This window comes from Electrona antarctica, assembly GCF_951216825.1.
Source record: "Electrona antarctica genome assembly, chromosome: 9".
NCBI lineage: Eukaryota > Metazoa > Chordata > Actinopteri > Myctophiformes > Myctophidae > Electrona > Electrona antarctica.
The window spans coordinates 25171371-25191282 of NC_136790.1; the positions used below are offsets into that span (position 1 = coordinate 25171371).

General features: G+C 42.8%; 3 protein-coding genes across 4 annotated transcripts; 1 reads left to right on the forward strand and 2 right to left on the reverse strand.

Moving 5' to 3' along the window:
* Positions 1-966: 966 nt before the first annotated feature.
* On the reverse strand, positions 967-10915 carry p3h1 (prolyl 3-hydroxylase 1). Of its 2 annotated transcripts, XM_079510471.1 has the most exons (16): positions 10402-10915; positions 9132-9284; positions 8059-8248; positions 6510-6641; positions 5552-5691; positions 5235-5324; positions 5053-5105; positions 4704-4831; positions 4348-4475; positions 4024-4119; positions 3780-3930; positions 3059-3176; positions 2865-2940; positions 2456-2596; positions 1906-2010; positions 967-1875 (listed from the first exon to the last, which is right to left on the reverse strand). In XM_079510471.1, the coding sequence occupies exons 1-16, from the start codon at positions 10861-10863 to the stop codon at positions 1369-1371; spliced, it is 2670 nt and encodes an 889-aa protein (XP_079366597.1). In that variant the 5' UTR covers positions 10864-10915; the 3' UTR covers positions 967-1368. The 2 variants fall into 2 exon arrangements, with proteins under 2 accessions (XP_079366597.1, XP_079366596.1); XM_079510470.1 differs by having other exon boundaries at positions 967-2010.
* Positions 10916-11573: 658 nt separating this feature from the next.
* Positions 11574-15043, forward strand: cUnh1orf50 (chromosome Un C1orf50 homolog). Its single transcript, XM_079510472.1, has 5 exons — positions 11574-11771; positions 12492-12607; positions 12730-12816; positions 13312-13443; positions 14140-15043. The coding sequence occupies exons 1-5, from the start codon at positions 11723-11725 to the stop codon at positions 14323-14325; spliced, it is 570 nt and encodes a 189-aa protein (XP_079366598.1). The 5' UTR covers positions 11574-11722; the 3' UTR covers positions 14326-15043.
* Positions 15044-15184: 141 nt separating this feature from the next.
* Positions 15185-19425, reverse strand: ap5b1 (adaptor related protein complex 5 subunit beta 1). The gene is made up of 3 exons (XM_079510468.1): positions 19072-19425; positions 17565-18347; positions 15185-17171 (listed from the first exon to the last, which is right to left on the reverse strand). The coding sequence occupies exons 1-3, from the start codon at positions 19207-19209 to the stop codon at positions 15228-15230; spliced, it is 2865 nt and encodes a 954-aa protein (XP_079366594.1). The 5' UTR covers positions 19210-19425; the 3' UTR covers positions 15185-15227.
* Positions 19426-19912: the final 487 nt, after the last annotated feature.

The following is a 19912-nucleotide window of genomic DNA, read 5'->3' on the forward strand; positions in this document are numbered from 1 at the left end:
GCCAGTGTGTAATGTCAAGAAACAAGTGAATCAAGATGTATTGCCATAGTTTGGTCGTGCTGCATGTGTGTGTGTGTGTCTGTAGACTTGCTGTGTAGGCATGAATTCATGCACATGCTAAACCTACACAGGCATTGTATTACATATCCTGAACATAGCTACTGCATCCACAGGCTCTAGGAATAACAGATACAAAAAGGTCTCGACTTGAATGGGTGATCACGGCTAAATAAACCAAAAATGAAAACATGGGCACTGAGCACGAGTGAGGAATATTGGAAATGTGTTTTGGAAAGTCCAATATAATTGTAATCCTATTTGGAATAGGATAAAAGAAAGAGGAGTTGACCATGTCAATATTCAGAAACTGATGTTTTAGAGTAGACTAGAGCCAGGTAGTAAAATTCATGGTCATGTTAGAGAGAAAATGACAATGAGGGTGGCACAGGCAGATGATCTTTGGGTGGAGTTGTTTGAATCTAAATAGGATGCAAAGAGCTAGTGTCCCAAGAGAAATCAGACATGTTGGCAGACTTGGTGTGGCATGCACAAGGATGCCAACACATACAGTAGACCAAGAATGAAAATACAAAATCTAGGTGGTATTAATATACCTATAATTTCGTTTTTAAAATATTCTCAAATTAAGTAAAATCACTGCAGTACAACAAAATTACTTAAAGACATGAACTCCAAATGCACCAGTGGTTTCTACTGAAGCTGACTAATAGTTTGATGCTTCCATCCTGCCACCCAGTGTTTGTGTAAAGTATTGCATATTTTGGTTTAGAATTATGTATTTTTTTTGTTTCATTACTTAACCACTTGAACCCCAGAACCCTATTCTGGAGAGAACGTTAGCCAAAAATAGCAAATCTGATGTAGAGGGGGAAAAGCACAGAGCAAACTCAGAGGTCCAGTTTACTAAATCTAAAGGGTTTAAGTGGTTAAAAACTGGGTGGGACATAGTTTAAAAACATCACTTTTATTTCACAAATTCACACAACTGATTTGAGATGAGTTTCTCCACAGAGTAACAGCTCCTGAGATTTTTTTTTCTCTCTGTGGTGGGAGTATTCCTCTCAACAATGAAATAAAACGTAAAAAGAGTAACTTTGGGCCAACTTTGGGTGTCTGCATAGTGCATACATAGAAGAATACAATACAAAATAGTACTGGAGTGGTCATTTGATTGACATCAGCAATGATATTTTTTATACCTTATTATTTCAGTATGCCTTGTATTTCACTATCCGTCAAATTGAAAAGACAACATCTTAAACACATTTTAATGAGGAAAACTCATTGAATTGCACCAAATGGTAGAAAAATAGATACAACTTAGAACAGTCACATGTACTGTGTTCATCACAGCTCAATCTTGTGTTTCTGTGAGTCTGATTTGTTGTCGATCTTGGAGTCTTTGGGGTCCTTTTTGACATCCACTTTCACTGCCTGTTTTGCTTCCAGCTTCGGATCCGTTTTGTCAGCCTGCTTGGGTTTAGTTTTCACTGCTGGTTTTGCTTTAGCGACAGGTTTCTCTTTAGCTGCAGGTTTCTCTTTAGCTGCAGGTTTCTCTTTAGCTGCAGGTTTCTCTTTAGCTACAGGTTTCTCTTTAGCTACAGGTTTCTCTTTAGCTACAGGTTTCTCTTTAGCCGCAGGTTTCGCTTTAGCCTTACCCTGGTCACCAGTTTTGGTGTCTGTAATATTTGATAACGTTATAGGCGTCGTATCCGTTGTTTTTCCCACCTTTTCTTCCTCTGATTTTTCCTTTGGTGTTTCGGTTGGATTTTCAGCCATGCTGATAGACTGATCAGCCGGTTTGTCTTCCCGTTTATGTGCCGTCTCCTGCTGATCAGTGGGGGCTGTTTCAGAGGCTGGTGGCTGAGGGGCTGGTGGCTGAGGGGCTGGTGGCTGAGGGGCTGAGATGTCCTCAGCATCCTTTGCTATGAACTCCTCGTCCACAGGTGTGGAAAACATCTTCAACATCTCCTGAGCTTGGAATCTCTCCTAGAGTCACATATTACATGTTAGTTTAGTTACTACTATACTCTGGTCGAGACAAGGTTTTAGACACAGCTGAATATAGGACATTACCATTATGGAATAGTTACTTAAACCATTTTGGGCGGGAACCCCTTTTGGTGTTTTAAACATTATGTTATAATTTAGCTATTGAAAAATAGCAGATCTACAAGCTCATAGCGCGCACGAGCTTGTAGGTCTGCTATTTTTGAAAAATTGTGAAAATATTTATTTCTGAAAACTGGAGGATTTAGACGATTTTTTTTAAATTTCGAGGTCAGGCCTAAATGGGTTAATAATCACTAAGCCTACCTGTCAGCTACAAATGAGGCATGAACACAAATTAACATAAATGAGACGACAGGTGATCCACAGGGATAGTACTAGGGACTGACAATAACAAATACAACATTGCCAGCGGTACATTTACCTTCTCCTCGTGGGCAGGGTCCAGTGTGAACCAGAGTGCTACAGCACACCTCTGGCCTTTGGTAACAGCTCTAACGCCATGGGGGTTTTCCTTTCCTGAACCGAAACCCACCACTCGACCACACTGCGGATGCACCTTGGCCTGGGAGGACATCAATAATATCAAACATACATAAAGTACAACATATCCCTGGCATCAAATGCTGCTGTATAGTTGACGACCGTTTTTAAACTTTCTTCAGCTCACTTGAAATTTACATATTCTATTCACATACATGAGGGAAGTAATAATAACATTAATATTAATATATATTAAGAATAATAGATTTATATAACGCTTTTCTAAGTACCTAAAGTACATAAAGAAAAGGAACCAACTTTATTTAAAATAAAAGTAGTTTAAGACTCACCGTAACCGTTTTAGCATCCATCTCGGTGAAAATAAAATCTCCTCCTTCAAAGTCACTGTTTAGATAAAGGATGGCACTGGAAGGGAAGAACAAGCAAGTTAATAGCAGCCAAGCAGGTGATGTATTGTGGTGCCTGTTGAGATCAGCACTCGATGTTGGCATTTAGTCTGCAGAGTGCATGTACATTTGCTCACCTGTAATCTCTGTGTGTGTATGCAGGAGGTTCCTTGATGCATTCATTGAGCTCAGAGACCAGCAGACAGTTGTCGACATGAACAGGGTGGCTCAGATCCTCACGCTCCTCCTGCTTCTCTGCATAAGTGGAAACATGTAAAGAAGTCACATTATTTTCCCCATACTGTACATTTTGAAATTCTTAACAAATAGAGCAGATTGCAATCAAGTCCAAGGCGGTCATGATTTGCATCTAACATTTCTTTATTAACTCAATACTGCAATACCTTTTTAACATTTGTGTCACAATAAAACCCATGTTGCACCTTCAGTGTAAGTATTTTGTTCAATGGTAAAACAATAAAATTAAACTAAACCAATTGAAGTTATAACACTTAACACTTTTAGTGCCACCTGGCGGACAAAATAGCTAGCGATTGGGTGCCACATGATATGGGGCCTTTTTTTTACTATGAAGCCATCCTGGTTGTTGCCATCTTGGATGCTAACAGTAATAGCGCCAATGCTAGCGAGCTAAGACAACGTCCATCCTTGCTCCAGAAAACGGCAATTTTCCAATCGCCTCGCGTAATTCATTTATAGGACGAGTATACCTGTCAATAGCAACTTAAATGTCCAAGAGGGTGAATACTTAAGTTATGCAAGATACTGAACATCATGGAAATACAATTCTCTTCCACAATGAAATTATGCAATGGTGCCTCTTGTTGTCTGACTAACCTTCAATGGCAGAACGGCACACCAGGTGAGAGTAGGAGAAGTACAGAAGAGTTTCCACATGGAAGTAGGATTCCAGAATCTTGCGCACCTTCTCACTCAGGTCATTGAACAAACGGGCACTCTTCAAGGGCACCTTACCCTCCTGCCCCAGCTGTGGGACGAGGCAGTAACCTTAACATTCTGTACAAAAGCATGACTATGAATACACGTAGCAGTTATAGTTTAGATTTTTAGGGCGACTCACCTTTACAGCCTTTAGGACGGTGACTCCTTGGAACAACTCATTGGGGGAGTGAGGGGATGGACGCCCCTGGTACCCATCACCTTTCAGAGCTGCGGCCTGCAAAATACACACATCATCATACAACAAATATGGGACACACATAGAATGGAAAAAAGACATTACGTGCGATGGGATTATAACAAAGGATTTAATTCCTGTCATTTACAGATCCAACTTTGCAATCTAATTAATGGTTGGTATCAATGCTGCAATTTGTTTAACTTTCATACCAGCAAATTATTTGATTATACAATACATTTTTCAAATGATGTTGTGCCAACTCACATTGGAGAGCTGATGAAGCTCACGGCACTCATCGTCAGTAATCACTCCATCCAGCACGACCCGCTGGGACCCGTTCAGTTGCATCGATGTCATGGCAACCTTGATGTCATCATATAGCACAGGGCCACCTGGTGGTGTGGAGGAAGTGGTGCGTTAAAGGGTGAGGAAATAAATATGTACCAGTACAAAACAAATTCCTGGCAATGTTTTGCCTCGACAAGGAATGTCGAGGAAAGGAAGCAACATACATGAATTGCTGATCTGCACGCACGCACGCACGCACGCACGCACGCACGCACGCACGCACGCTTGTTAGAGACAATAACTCTGAGGGAAATCTATTTTCACATCCTCACCTTCCCGGGGGGCTATTATCTTCGCAAACTCTGTCGAATCCTTGGTCTTCTCATCCACCAGGTTTCCTATTTCCTTCATCAAGTTCCCTATTTCCTCTGTAATCCTCGCAGCAGTCTCCCTGTCTGCCCTGACACAGACAACACAAGAGAGTGTTGAGAACGGTGTCACATCCAAAATAAATAGCCAATCTACAAGCTCACTACACATCACGGGACGACACGTTGGTAGCTTGTAGATCGGCTATTTCCGGCACGCAACACCACACTCAAGAAGCATAAATCAAGCCTAAATGAGCTCTTGTACAGCACCACATTGTGCAGTCAAACAAATGTAAAACAAAAACCGTACTTCTGCTTGTCTCTCAGCTTCTGAGGCATGACATCTGCAGGAGTCCATGTATCCTGAAAAACAACAACATAGTGAAAGACGCAATAACACCCTTATTTTTAACAGCATGGCAGAACATTACTGATGTGTGAAAATCATTTGATAACAAGAGTGATATGGAACAAAATGAAGGTTCAACCCACTGGGTCTACGAAGGTGATTCCGAAGATTTCATAACCAAAGTAGAGCAGCTCTTTCTCCAGTAAAGACTGCTGGATGTACTGCTTTACCACCTAAGGGCAAAGACAGAGGGAAATCAGTGTGTGTGTGTGTGTGTGTGTGTGTGTGTGTGTGTGTGCGCACGGGCGTGCACGCGCACAGGCGTGCGTGCGTGCGTACACACACCATTAACCCACCATTGTGTCCATGTGGTATAGGGATTCAATACCCACAGGGATGACCCAGTCTAAAAATGCCTGCCCCCACAGCACTGTGAAGTGCTTTGGATTCTGTGACCTACCTGTCTGGCTGATATGGTGTCTGCCTTGTCCTCCCCCAGCACGGCAGAGTAGTAAGCCAGGTTCTGCTTCATCACCTCATCATCAGGGTGGAACAGCATGAAGGTCTTAGCACACTCTATGGCCCGCTCATACTTTTCACCTGCAAGTGGGACGACAGCAGAGGAGAAAGTTTAGAGGCAACCAGGGGGAATGGAGGGAGGGAGGAGTGAAATAATGATGTGAAATCCTTTTTTGTTGTTGCTTTTCCACCCCTTTTCTCACAATCTAGTCTGCCAATTTCCACCACCCCTTGTACTGTAGTCCCTTGTCACGGTTGACCAGCCTTGTTGGTTCGTTAGGAGGGTGTAGACGAACAAGTGTCCGCTCCGATACACGTCAAGTCACTAGCTGCTTCTTTTCACCAGACACATTTTTGAGTGGTGTAAACCACTCCTACGACTGGCTTTGTTAGTTTACGTGTCTGTCTGTCTGTCTGTGCTCAAAAAATGAGCATGGTTGCTACGGTCACCCAGTTCACCCGGGTGTGATTTCATTACGTCAGACATTACGTCAGATCAGAGCTGATCAGGCTATATAATACCTTACCTTATATAATACCTCACACCAGACAAACACTCCAGCCGAATCAACTTCATGGTCACAAATCATCACATCACACACAGCTGATCAGGCTATATAAGACCTTACACCACTCAGTTCACACAGGTGTGATTTTTTCTGTATCGACTGTCAGCTACATTCATTGATGTTTAAGCAGCTCAAATACATGTAAATCGTATTTCCCACGCACAATGCATGTATATATCAAAGGGTGTAAGCCTTTAGGAGGTCCCTATTTAAACAAGAATGTTGTGTTTTTAGTTTCAATAAAGAAATTAAAACTACGCACACAATATTCACAGTGAAGTGTGATAAAGTAATGGCGTCAAATGAATAGAAGGTGACTGTGAAACTTACTGTTGTAGTAGGAAAACTGAAGGTAATTTAATTGGGATGGGAGGAAGTCCTCAAAAGGCTTGGTTTTACCAGCAGTACTGGCTAGATCTACAGAACAACGCTGCTTACAGTTCAGCACCTGCATGTAATGATCTGAGAAAGAGAGATATGTAGACAAGACAAAGGTTTAGATCCACTGCCATGAAATCCAAACAATAGTAGTACATGACAAAGATCATACCAGGTCATATCAAAAACTATAAGGATGGGACCTAATGCCTCTCTGCTTGGCACTCAGTATCAAGGGTTGGATTGGGGGTACATCCCAGCAACATACTAGCATCATGTCCAGGGGTGTACTTGTACATCATGGCTGGGGGATGTACTTGTATCAAGCCGCCTCACGCTACAGAAACAGGAGATAGGCTCCTGCCCTATGGCCCGGGAATCATTGGTTCCAAAGTCTACTTACTTTAAGCCTTATTAATTTACAAAAGTATCAAGAAAACAGCCACAACACAGTAACCAGTGCTCTGATCAGCTTAATATAGGACCAGATTGAAACATTGCTGTCAACAGCAGTGTCTGGATTGTGGTTCCATAGCCTTCATGTTTGGCAGCCACATTTCTCCACGTTTGATCTGATTTATTCCTTTATAGTTCAGTGCACATTGCCCACGTTGATTGGTAATATCAAGGGCTGATACAGCTTTAATGTGTACCGATTCGTCAGCTGCCCCATTTTCCTTAGGGACGATACAGCTTTAGCAGTCACTGATTGGTCAACTTCCCCATTATCCCTAGGGCAGCTGACCAATTTGTGCAACACCCTCACCGTCTTTTTTATCAGGCCCCCCCACTCCACCCAGGGCAGATATGATATATGCTATTTGTTCAAAATGTGGCAGCTAGAGATGCCACATCTGAGAGAACATATTATTCCAGTTTTAGCCTCATTATATTGGCTCCCAGTTGTTTTTAGGATTGATTTTAAATGTATTTTACTAGTTTATAAAGCTCTAAAGTCTAAACTTAGAGCTTGGTCTTGCACCTTCCTACCTCCTGCCTAAATCCTGCCTAGATATGTCCCAAACCGCCCACTCAGGTCCTCAACTGCTGGCCCGCTTGAGGTGCCTAAAAAGATGGCGACTAGGAAATACGGTGAGGCAGCTTTTTGCTTCTACGGGCCGACAGCCTGGAATAAACTCCCGCTACAGCTTAGACAGGCACCCTCTGTAGATGTTTTTAAAGAACAGCTCAAACCCACCTCTTCACGCTTGCTTTCTCTCTGTTTTTATTCATGTACTCATTGTTCTGCCTGATTTCCTTCCGTTTTATGCTCTTTGCAATTGTTTTATTATCTTAATGTTACTCTGTTTTTGCTCGTTACGTTGCGTGCTTGTTGCTCGTTACGTTTTCTCTTTCTCTTTTCTGCATTTGCGCTGCATTTTCATGTCATGAAACAAAAGTGCTATACCGTAAATAAAGTTTAGCATTAGTATTATTATTTCATATTACAACATAACACAACACACACACTGTGAGAGATATTTTACTGTATATACTTCACCTGTAATGGTCTGGAAGAGGTCAGCACTGTATTCCAGGTAGTTGTAGCCGTCATAATCATAGAGTCCCTCACAAAGTGCTCTGCACTCCTTGTCTGCTGTGAAGTACTCATCTAAAGATGTTTCAAAGTGGCCGGCAGCCAGACCGAATGAGTCATCACTGTAGTAACGCTTTCCCAGTAGGAACTCAGCCTGAGAAGATTTGAAAGGCCAGAAGTTAGCTTCTACTCTCTTTGTCACTTTACCTTAGAGATGGTACAGCTCTTGGGGGTAATGCCATGCATTGCCAACCAAAAAACAAATAATTCCATTATTTTACAGATTATGCATCATATTATGATGCCGTATGCAGGATAAAAAGGCAACCTTTGTTCATGAGTGCCATCTTAGCACAGTGGGCCATGGTGTCTACAGTACAGTATAATACACGGTACTTGTGAAATTGTGAATTCAAATTAATAATAGCCTGGTCTATCTTGCTGGAAACGCATGATTTAAATGACGACCTGAAATTAACGCAAGTAACGGCCACGAGGTTGTGACACAGAAACATACACATTATAAAAATAAGATCTGCCAATTCTACAAATTAAATGTAGAATTTAGCCATTTGCGGTCACATTATTATTGCGTGATCAATATCGGTGAAAATAATCTGCATGATTTTGAGACCGATCTGATACCAGTATGGTATTTTTATTGCTGATATGGCCGATTCAGATATGCTACCGATTATATTGTGCATCTCTAATAATCAAATATAATAAAAATTCTGCAAATAAGATTGATTGTAATTGATTGTAATTTCTGGACTCAGTTGACAGCCCTAATGCTGATCACTGTAGTCAGTTTGTGAGATTAATCGCGTTCAAGGAGAAACACACACAGGGGCAAATGCTAGATCTGGAGCCCCAGGCAGGTGGATAACAATGTAGTATTGCCACTCACTGGGCCTGGCTACTACTGTGGTACCTCTCTATGATAATCATCTGTACTACAAGCTGAGATGAAAAAACTGCAGATGTATTGGGTGAAATGCCATATTATATGTCATAAGGTTCAGGGTCAGTGTTACCATATGAGGTTTGGCCTCCAAGTCTTTGAAGTCTTCCTCCTGTACTCCTGCCATCATCCTGTAGTAGTCCAGGTTCTGTTTCATCTCCATGTGATCCGGGTTAGCAAGAAAGAAGGTGTGAGCGGCTGCCACTGCCTTGCCCAGCATACTGATCTGCCAACAGACAGAAATAAAACAGACACATAAAATAGGGCTACCTAGTAGTACCTATACAGGGTTGTTGTTTATAGTTTTGTTTTGACTATAGTTAGTTAGTATATTACTTAGCTTTGTTGTAAAATAAATAAATAAATAAAACGATTTAAGTGGGTAACGCACCATAAGTCATCAAAAGTTATCTAAAAAAATAAACCATATAAGTAAGTCTGTTTTACTAGAGTTTACAAACATGATGTAATGAATCATGCATTACATAATGTAATGCACTATTACAAGAGAGAGAGAGAACATTTTGGGAATGTAATTTACATTCCCAAAAGGTTAGTAGGGTTACGTTTCTAAAGAATGAATATCAAATATTTAAATATTGAATCAAGCAACTTAAACTACACTACACACCACCATAGCATAACCCCAGAAGTGTTTGAAAGTTAAATGCAGACTTTAATGGATGACAATTTAATTTGGTACAGTATATTGTTAGCCACGTTGCTATTGTATGACATGAACATTCAGGTTAAAATACCGTTATACTTTTACAATATTGATAAAGTACGGTAGAGGATGTTCAACAGTGCATCATTTAATTCGCCAATTGATTTCACAAATTATTTCCGCCCTCTGGTGGAAGGTAGGTAGAACTGAGAAGAGTCAAATTAGCAGCAGTTTCAGCAGTGTTTGATGATGATCCGCATCTACTCTCATCCCTCCAGCTTTGTCTTTTTCAAGTTTCAACACTATAATTTTGTGTCGTGATTTGAGGTGCATGAAACGTAGCACTCTCGCGGTGAGAATGGGTCTGTGTGGACCAGTAGATTTAGTGATGTGTCCCAAAACTGTGCTAGACTAGACTCCACCTTAAGACGTGGCATACATTCTGGTTTGGGGGTTGGGGCACTTATCCCCAGCTGAAAGATTAGTTCGGGTAAATGTTTAAATGGAATTACAACTAAAATTGACAGAATTTTGTTGATTTGACACAAATACGTCTATATAGCTGTTCTAAGCCTTCAAAATAACATGTGAATGCGTGTCTGTGATGCATCTCTTCTGATTGTCACTATCGTCTGCTCGCCGCGTACAGTAGCATTATGATACATTATTACATTACCTTGAAATATGCCACTTGCAAGTAATTATATGGCGACCTCTTTCTGAACTCAAGCTCCACTTCTTCGCTGACTTTATGCATAGTCGGTGGTCCGAGTTTGTCATTTTCACAGGAGTTCACACAGTCGGCTCGTTTGAGGATCCTCTGAAAAAAGCCCAGATCCTCTACAGATCCAGCGCCTGGTACTGGCAGCACACCAAGGCCGACTAGAGGTTCGCCGAAAGCGGTCTGGTTTGCGCAGTTTATCCGACAATGAGCCTTCACCTTACGGACTGTTGCCTTGTTTCTAAGAGCCCTTTCCATGTGAAGGATAACCGACATCCAGTCGCTCTTGTAGTAGGCTTCAACTGCTGCGTCGAACAGAAAATCATAAGGCTCCAAAACAGCATGACCGTTATTAGGCACGTCCGATATACACAGTGGAATAAAGCACAAAATCAAAAGTGCATAACGGCACTCCATTCTGGACAATCGGGCCTAAACCTGGAAAGACGCCGGGCCCCCCGGTAGTGTGGGTTAGTGAAACTTTACTGACACTTTTAACTGGGGGTTGCAAACTTTTTCGGGGGTGGGGTTTGTGCAGTCCCCCTATATGTCCTGTTGCAGTGCTGTAGGCCCACCCCAGAGTCTGCTGCTGTGCTCTGCGGTGAGAATAAAGGGAAAATCAAAGCTGAGTATCTGACAAAACATGCTTTATTGGCATCATGGCATGAGAAAACATATGTTTACATTGCCAAAGCAAAAGTGGAATTACAATCTAAAAACATACTCTCTCCCCATGCCTTCGGCCTGGTGGAGACAATAATGTAGCCTGGCCTGTGCACAATTGAATAGAAACAATAATGTAGCTATTACACATTGCAAATCTAACTTTCCCAGCCCATATAATTATATACCTGTATAAACGCAACAACCTCACCAGTTAACACATTGTATTTCCCATATGCTACGCAGCCTGTCATTAATCTGATGCGATTCTAAATTCAAACACATTTATTTGGAAATAACGTTTCATGGTCACGATTTTGCGTAGGCTAAGTAAAAAAAGGGTATTTGTTGATTTTACGACATAGAAACAAAGTAACTTACATGTATTTAACCCATTTCAAACAGGCACAAACAAGTCTACTAGCCAGTTAGGACCTTAGGAATTAGGACCATTGCAGCTCGAGCTTCTCATTTCGATGGTGTTTGACTGTCAGTGTGAACCATTCCCTTCAAAGCCATCGTGCTTGCAACATAGGCTTACAAGTACCATTTTGATTAAACACCGTGTGTGACAGTAGGTTTAGACTACTTGGCAGTTGACACTGCAACAGAAATGGACAGAACTGTTAGTCTTCCTAATCAGCCAGACAAAACCACCACAGGTAAACAAACACAGCATTTGGGCGCAAGCCTACAAGTTCTGTTTTGAGTGTTTTCACAACATGCAGCTTTGTCATGTTCATTGTTATGTCATTCCGCTGTAAGCCATCTTATCATATATGCCTCGATATATTTTCTGGTAAAGGTTGAAAAGAAACTCGGCGCATCAGATTTGGCATGATTTCAAGAAGCAGCTGTTAGGAGTTTACGTAAACAGCATGTACACGTGAGCCAGACGCAGTGGGTGGTGGGAGATCTGAGCTGCTTACTGTTACTAGTTTGATCAACTTCCTACTGTAATAATATTTGCATGCTGTTTGTTGTTGTCCCATCATGAATTTCGTTGTCGGGCCCCAAATGTGCCATAATATGCTATATATATGCTATAATTAAACCAGAGGATATGTTCTTGTCTGTTTCTGCGATTTTTGTCCTGTAATGTCTATCTTTTTGTCTTGTCTGTATCTTGGTGACTTCATGGACGCAAAACAAAATTCAGTGCAAGCTGACAATACAGTTGTATCGTATTGTAAAACAATATGCAGCCCATCGCCTAATTATGCCTACATAATGTATGTGTTATTACAATGTCATCTCTGCTCATCATCATTAATAATTTATGATGACATATTAATTACATTGTAATATGCCTCTCTCCCACCTGTATGTATTTGCTTCATACTGTTATGCAATGATGTTTTCTAATATACTTGAACTTGCAGTGACCCTGGTGGAGGCCAGCAGGAGCCCCCAAGGACTGGAACTGGTCAGTTCCTACCAGACCAATAGAGTAGGAGATCCTCTGGACCTGGTAGCTCTTGCAACACAAGTACAAAGGGTATGTAAACTTTCAAAAAGTGTATGGTCAGGTACAACCTGAAATCAGGATTATAGAAAGACATTTGTCTTGGGTCTTGTCTTTCTTTTCTTCTTTCAGTGTTATTTTCTATTTGCTTCCAGGGAGATGATTTTGTTAGAGCCAATGCTGGCAACAAATTGACAGTCATTGCTGATCAGATCAGATACCTACAGGAACAGGCCAGAAAGGTAAGGGCCACTTCACTCCCTGTGTCACAAAGATCATTCATTGGGATACTTTATCACAAATATGAATATTTACTAGTTCTGGATATTCTAGGATTACTCCATTACATTAGATGCCAAAGTAACAATTAAATTATGAGAGAAAAGTGTTATCCTGGGAGCAGCGTGCCGACATCTTTTTCTTCTGTCAGTGTACATATTGTTGCCCAGCAGCTGTATTTATTTTTGCGTGCTTCCCTGGACTATTTCTAACTAACAATTATGTCAAACTTGAAATTATGTTCTGACACCATGAGAACTACAAGATTTGAAATAAGTGTGACTTTGTCATCCACGATTTTAATGTATGCATTTTTAATTTGTCAAATCAAATGGTATTTTATATGCCTTGTGTATAGCAATATACAATTGATGAATATGATTGAGATGAGTCAGAGTACATTCTAGCAGTCTGTTGTATATATACCCTTTTACTCTCTGACACACCTTTATCTTTAGGTATTAGAAGATGCCAAAAGGGATGCTGACCTCCACCATGCTGCCTGCAATATTGTTAAGAAACCAGGAACTAAGTACTACCTCTATCAGAGACCATCTGGACAGAAGTACTTCTCCATCATATCACCTACTGTAAGGTTGATATTTAATTCTAAGCATAACATTTTGAATACTTAAGGTATTTCCACTGTATTTCCACAAGGAGCTATTGAGATAACATAGTATGTTGTACAATATCTCAATAGCTGCTTTGCACCCGCAGTGCTGTTGCATAGCATTTCCTCTTAGGGAGAGTTCTAAGATAATATGACATACACACTGACAGGGTAACCTTACCTAACACCTACAGTACAAGCAAATATGAGTGCATTTAGCATGTTATGAGGGAGAATTCAGTATGGCTACTGGCTAGTAAGTGTTGCTTCTGTGTGTGTGTGTGTGTGTGTGTGTGTGTGTGTGTGTGTGTGTGTGTGTGTGTGTGTGTGTGTGTGTGTGTGTGTGTGCATGCATGCTATGAACACTATAGTTGACTCAAGTCATGTAAAGCCTGACACCATATGACAAAAATATCCAATGTAAAAACTCACAGCGTGTCAGGTATACGACAAGAATAAATTAAGGCTTTCAGACACGACCCAGGCTATTTTTGATAAGGTTTGCCTATGGCATCATGGGCAAAATATGATTTCCAGATTTACTATAGTTAAGCACACATCTTAATGTAAAAACTTCTTTATTTAATTAAAATATTCTGTATGTAATCCACGGAATGTTGCGGACCCTCTAAAGATGATATTTATATTCTCCTCCCTCATTGTCCTTTTTAAGGAATGGGGCCCAAGCTGCCCTCACCTGTTTCTTGGTGGATATAAGCTTCAACAAGACATGTCCTGGACCCCAGTAGACCAGGTGGAGAAGAGGGACGCAGAGATCGCCATCATGGACAAGATTCTCAGCAGGCAGACGGCCTTGCCACCTTTCTCAGAGCCCAATTTTGAGGGAATCACTAAGTGAAGTACTGGCTGAAGTGAACTGGAAATGTTAAAAAACAAAGGCTATACCAAGGATGTAATTACAGTCTTAATGAACACTACAGAACACAGTTAATCAATCTGAACTGTGGGGAAAAGCCACGATTGAAGCAGAGCATCTGATCACAAAGTATTAGTAAAATAGTTTGATTTTAGAACTGCCTTCCTGTACATAAAGAATTAAAGTATTTTATTATCTACACAAATGTGCCACTTTTTTGGTATAATATTTGTTAAGCCCTTTGTTTTAAAAGGGATTCATATCAATTGGTCTCTACACATTATTTGATAAAAATAAAAATAAAGGAGACATCTTATATCGAAATTATCTGGATCGGCATTTCACAAATCAGGTGGGAGGCATACTTTGGTTAGACATAGCATTGGTCTGACTGGATTAAGGTTGGTGAGGGGTGCGTTAAAACGACCGGATTAAGGTTGGTGAGGGGTGCATTAAGGGTTGGGAGAGGGTTAAGCTTAGGTTTTGGTGTGCTGTCCCGTGGGGGGTGAGGGTTTGCGATATCGGACCAATGGTATGTCTAACCAAAAGCAAATCAGGTGCCCCAAAGCAGGTACTGTTCAATGCATTCTTATATTAAATACTGATTTTATTAAACCTTTTTCCCCACAACGGCTAATACACCTGCCATCCTGTGATTTCAATGTATCTGAGCAAATCCAATAAAATGTAGTCTAATGTTTTGAACAGTAAAATATTTTATTTTAATTTCAATAAAGTGATTTAATGTGCAGTAACTAAATCAAAAGTATCTTCAATTAAAGGAGGTTTGAAGCCATTAAGACGCTGGCAAAATGTGATTTAAAAGGCTCATAAAAACAATCACAAAGGATGCATAACCTTGTACATTAACTGTCTGTGTTTTCTTATGAACATGTGGTAATGGTGTGTAGGAAAGAGTTAATAAAAGGCAGAAGTTGCCAGTTATCAGTAGCAATGTTGAACTGCACAGCATCCTCCTCTGAGGTAATCTTCAGCAACACATGAGATTGCGGAGGGAGATAGACCAGCACCTTATACTGGTCCTCGGACAGATCCGTCATAAGGTATGGTAGAAAATGTTTCTCTACCAAGCCATGCAGAGCCTTCTCCTCCAGCTCACAACAGAACAGGCTAGTAGCACATTCTGCTGCATCTCTGTCCCTACACTCACCAGAAGAGATTTCCTCCCATGTCCTCTCAAACACCCTCAGTTTGTCCCCATCTCCCCAAGCCCAGGGAACGGGCAGAGGCATGAAGACCTGCTGGAATGCCACCTGTATGTCTGGTAGGTTTGTGTGCCAGGACAACCCATCCTGGGTGGTAAAGATGGCACTCGCCCGCAGAGTGGTGGGGTAGGGTTGCCTAGGCTCCAGTCTCAACTTCACTACTGGCAGTACCCTGTCTCGGAACAGACATGGAATACTGAGGTCACTCAGTTCCCTGTAGTGGCTGTCTGTGAGGTCCAAGTGCATACGGATGCTGTACAGCTGGTCAAAATGTGCGTCATGAACCTCAGTGTGAGTCAGTTTGTAGTGGAGGGTTATTTCTGAGGCAAACCCAGGGTTGTGAAACTGGGCTCTGTAGGCCTCCAATATATCCCTCTCCGGATCCATCGGGGGCTCTGTCTGGTGTGGGTCTAACTCATTGTGAAGTTCCAGTTTCTGTCCGGTTTCTGTTCCTCGCTGTGGCTCATAGGAATCCAGTCTGACCAGCTTGAATATCGGCCTCCCTGTCTGGCGGATGGTCAGTGCCGTTGTTAAGTCCTCGCTCTCAGCCATGATGGACGACGACAGTGAGCGTGTCTTGGCATGCTGACCTCCGTTACTGACACCCTGAGCCAGCACAGCACCCAGTTTCTCCCGGGAGAGGGTGGTGAGAAGGGTATAGTAGAGGCGGGCATGGTCTTGGATGTCCGTGTCCCCATAGTTGCAGGTGAGGTGCTGTAGGATGTCAGCCAGACGGCTGAGGATCGTGTCCAGACTGGGATGCACGAGTAGCTGCCGACACACCGACAGCACACTGTTACCCAGACGCCAGTCGCCGCTCACACACAGCGAGGATGAAGACGAAGTGATGACACTGAAGAGGAAGCTGATGGTGCTCCTCTGGGAGATCTCCCCTTCCTCGGCCACCCGAGCCAGAACCATAAAATGCCAGCGGAGTTCTTGCAGCTTGAGTTGGCCAAGAGGGGCATCGATGATTACAGTTTGCAAGGCCCCGAGCAGCTGCGCCGCCCAACCCGACTCCACAAGCCTGTCCTGGGTGTGATTGGCCAGGTTGATGAGGTGTGGGGCCAGTCGGGTGTGTCGGATGTAGAGCTCACACATCCTCTGGGTCAGGCTCTCTGCGTAGCGCTCCACATGACTGAAGTGATAAAGGAAGAGGAAAGACGCTCTGAAGAAGGTCACGACCATCTCTCGGCTACCCCGGTTTTCCACAATACGACACAGGGAGATGAGATGGTCATAGAGGTAGGCCACGCCTCTGCCTCCCTCCTCCTCGTCCTCTCCATCCTCCAGGTAGACAAGTGACAGCAGGTTGAGTCTGGCTAGCATGCTGGCGCTATCATTAAACACCGTGGGCACCAAGGCCGCTGCCAGCCGGGGGGTCAGCAGCACAGGCAAACTTTCATCGCCATCTGCACTGATTGGCCTGTTCTCAGGGAAGTGTAAGATGCAGTCCATGTAGAAGAGCTTCTCAGGCGTGCTCTGTAGCGGATGCTGGGACAGGCTGACCAGACGCTTCAGGACAAAAGCCTCGTCCTCGGCACTGAACAGGCTGTCCGTGAACGTGGCCTTCATCAGCAGAGCGGTGTGGAGGAGGCACACCTGAAATGACACAAAGATGATGATTCACTTTCCCATGGAACTTTATTTGATTACAGATTATATACACAATCCATAATATGCTAGTTGTTTCCATGGGAAAGATGAAAGTTGTGCTGGTGAGGTAAGAAACCCTAGAAGGGCTTTAAATCTAATTTATAATGCTAAATACATATTTTAGGCATTCATCAAAATAATACGATTTCATATTTTTTAACTACTTAAACCGTATTGGTCTTGTGTCTTTCTACACCAAATCTCTTATTTCTGAAAACAGCAACACCTACATACAAGATCACAACGCACCACATTGTGAGCTTGTAGATCTGCTATTTTCAGGGAATGTTACAAGAACGCCCAGAATAGGGGTGCTAGGGCTCAAAAAGGTTAATTTACCTCACTAGTACCCAGCAGTCGTAGCAGCTGGGCTCTGAGAACTGCTGGAGATACACCGGGTACCATGGCAACCACCTCTATCAAGCCATACAACAGGGCAGCTTGAGCTATTGGTGTGAGTAGGTAGGACTCCTCCAGAAGAGAGGACAGGAGGGAGCGTAGCTCCCTGCAATCTGCTCCGGTCTGCAGAGTAGGAACTCGACCCATGGGCCCCAGGACAAGAGGTGAGGGGAGGGCCGAGTTGTTTTTCAGTGTGCCTGAATCTGGATCTGGCTCCCATTCGGTCACCTCATTCCCTCCCAGAAGGGCTTTAAGATCATTAGGCCCAGCTCCTGGTTGCAGGGCGAGCAGATACACCGCATTTCTTAGTCCCAGGATATGGAGCCCAGCATACGCCTGGTGAAGCCTGGAGGTTTCCTTCTGCCTAAGCCCACTCAGGAGCTCCAGGCGCTGAGTGAGAAGGCCTGGGCAGCAGGCCTCCAGCTCCCGCAGGCAGTCACAGGCCACGGCCCGCAGAGGACGTACTGCAGCACCATCATTTGTCTCCTGTGCTATCTGGAGCAGGAGGGCCAGGAAGTCCTGGGATCCGCTGGATGCGGTGCTAACACAGAAGGAGCAAGTGAGCACAGAGGTGAGAGCCAGGAGCAGGTGACAGCGGAGTTGCAAGGACTTGGGAAGGCACTGTGCAAATACAGACATGAGCTCCAGGGCCGTCTCCTCAGCCACGGTGATAGAGGGGCACAGCAGTGTTGGATACTCGCATAGCGGGGACAGCAGTGCGACCTACGTTGGGGATAAGACAAAGGATGGAGACAGGCATTAGCAAACAACAGCGACACCGCATAGCAAAGAATCTTTTTATGATTGATTTAATACTTTTTAAATCCCATCCCCCCCCCACCCACCCACCCACCCCTTTTTCCCCTCACTGTATGGGTTTCTTTTCCCTTTTTACCTCCTTTATGATGAATTCCTGTTCTGTTCTTTGGCTAAATAGAAGTGTATATTTGTACGTCTCTAAATGTTTTGAATTGATGAATTGAACAAGGTGGACCCTCTTGTAAACAAGCTTTATTGGGTCGTCCACTCACAATTTTTGTATTGAGTTGTGCTTGAAATGTACTGTAATTCTGCAAACTGTTAAATACTTCAATCAACAGTTTGCAAAAAAGATACAGTGGTACTGGTACCAGTGGTACGGAAGGATAACCCATAAATGCTCAAAGGGCTTTATTTCCATTGAGGTCCTGGTATTCAATTCAACGAGACATTTAAAGATAAACAATAATATACAATAATATGCAAAACATCATATAGGACAGGACTACTGTAGGCTAGTATTAAATAAAAATAAAAAATATGTACAGTTGGGGGGTGGTGTCATTACCGATCATGAGCTTAGCCTTTTACCGCAAGCACGGGAGCAGTGCATGTTCGCCAACCTTAATGCATGTTCGGACTAACGCCGGGACTTCGGATCTATGGGCAGTTTCCTTTACAACTTTACCTTGACGCTGTCACTGGCTTTGTCGTCTCGAAGCTCTCGCAGCAGCTCCGCAAGAAAGGTTTCCGAGGAGGTGCAGAGGAGGAACTCGGACGGACTGCGGGAGAAAGCAGTGATCCTCTCGACCCAATTCGCCGCCATGGCAGAAACAAACGGAACCACCCGGCCGATGTGCAAATGATTTCAGTTCAAAGTCGCCGTTGGCCTTCAGATGACAGTGTGATGATGATAGCTCTATATAATGTACTGCAATACAAATCCATTAAACATGGTACTACTACTGGTCCCTCTCATAAATCAAGCCAAGGAAGGTAGGTACATAATTTACTTCCTTGTTATCGCCACTTTATCACGTGCCTCATCTACTTCTTGTTATAGCGTTAAGTAGCACTATACTGCCACCTACAGTATGAGACCACTCTATGGTCAAGACCAAGACCCCAGATGGGAAGTGCAGTGTGGGGGTGACGTGTATTAAGTGTAATCATATGTGATGTATTGGAGAAAGAATAAGATAATAAAGATATCAATAATTTAATTGTACTCATAAAATAGAACGTGTGACAAAGAAACCACCCTGATTAGATGTTTTGTGTGTGTGTGTGTGTGTGTGTGTGTGTGTGTGTGTGTGTGTGTGTGTGTGTGTGTGTGTGTGTGTGTGTGTGTGTGTGTGTGTGTGTGTGTGTGTGTGTGTGTGTGTGTGTGTGTGTGTGTGCGTGTGTGTGTGTGTGTGTGTGTGTGTGTGTGTGTGTGTGTGTGTGTGTGTGTGTGTGTGTGGTTGGTTTGAGGTCCAGAAAAGCAAAGAATGTATGTTGTTAAACTAAATTTAGTTAGAATGCTGTTT

Excerpts from the sequence above, each read along its gene's own strand:
- cUnh1orf50 (XM_079510472.1), top strand. The coding sequence starts at position 11,723 with ATGGACAGAACTGTTAGTCTTCCTAATCAGCCAGACAAAACCACCACA. Across the intron at positions 12,817-13,311 it reads TACAGGAACAGGCCAGAAAG|GTATTAGAAGATGCCAAAAG; the intron begins GTAAGGGCCACT and ends CTTTATCTTTAG. Across the intron at positions 13,444-14,139 it reads TCTCCATCATATCACCTACT|GAATGGGGCCCAAGCTGCCC; the intron begins GTAAGGTTGATA and ends GTCCTTTTTAAG.
- ap5b1 (XM_079510468.1), bottom strand. The coding sequence starts at position 19,209 with ATGGCGGCGAATTGGGTCGAGAGGATCACTGCTTTCTCCCGCAGTCCG. Across the intron at positions 18,348-19,071 it reads AAGCCAGTGACAGCGTCAAG|GTCGCACTGCTGTCCCCGCT; the intron begins GTAAAGTTGTAA and ends TCCCCAACGTAG. Across the intron at positions 17,172-17,564 it reads GACTGCTGGGTACTAGTGAG|GTGTGCCTCCTCCACACCGC; the intron begins GTAAATTAACCT and ends GTGTCATTTCAG.
- p3h1 (XM_079510470.1), bottom strand. The coding sequence starts at position 10,863 with ATGGAGTGCCGTTATGCACTTTTGATTTTGTGCTTTATTCCACTGTGT. Across the intron at positions 3,931-4,023 it reads CCGTCCTAAAGGCTGTAAAG|CTGGGGCAGGAGGGTAAGGT; the intron begins GTGAGTCGCCCT and ends CTCGTCCCACAG. Across the intron at positions 2,011-2,455 it reads ACCCTGCCCACGAGGAGAAG|GAGAGATTCCAAGCTCAGGA; the intron begins GTAAATGTACCG and ends ATGTGACTCTAG.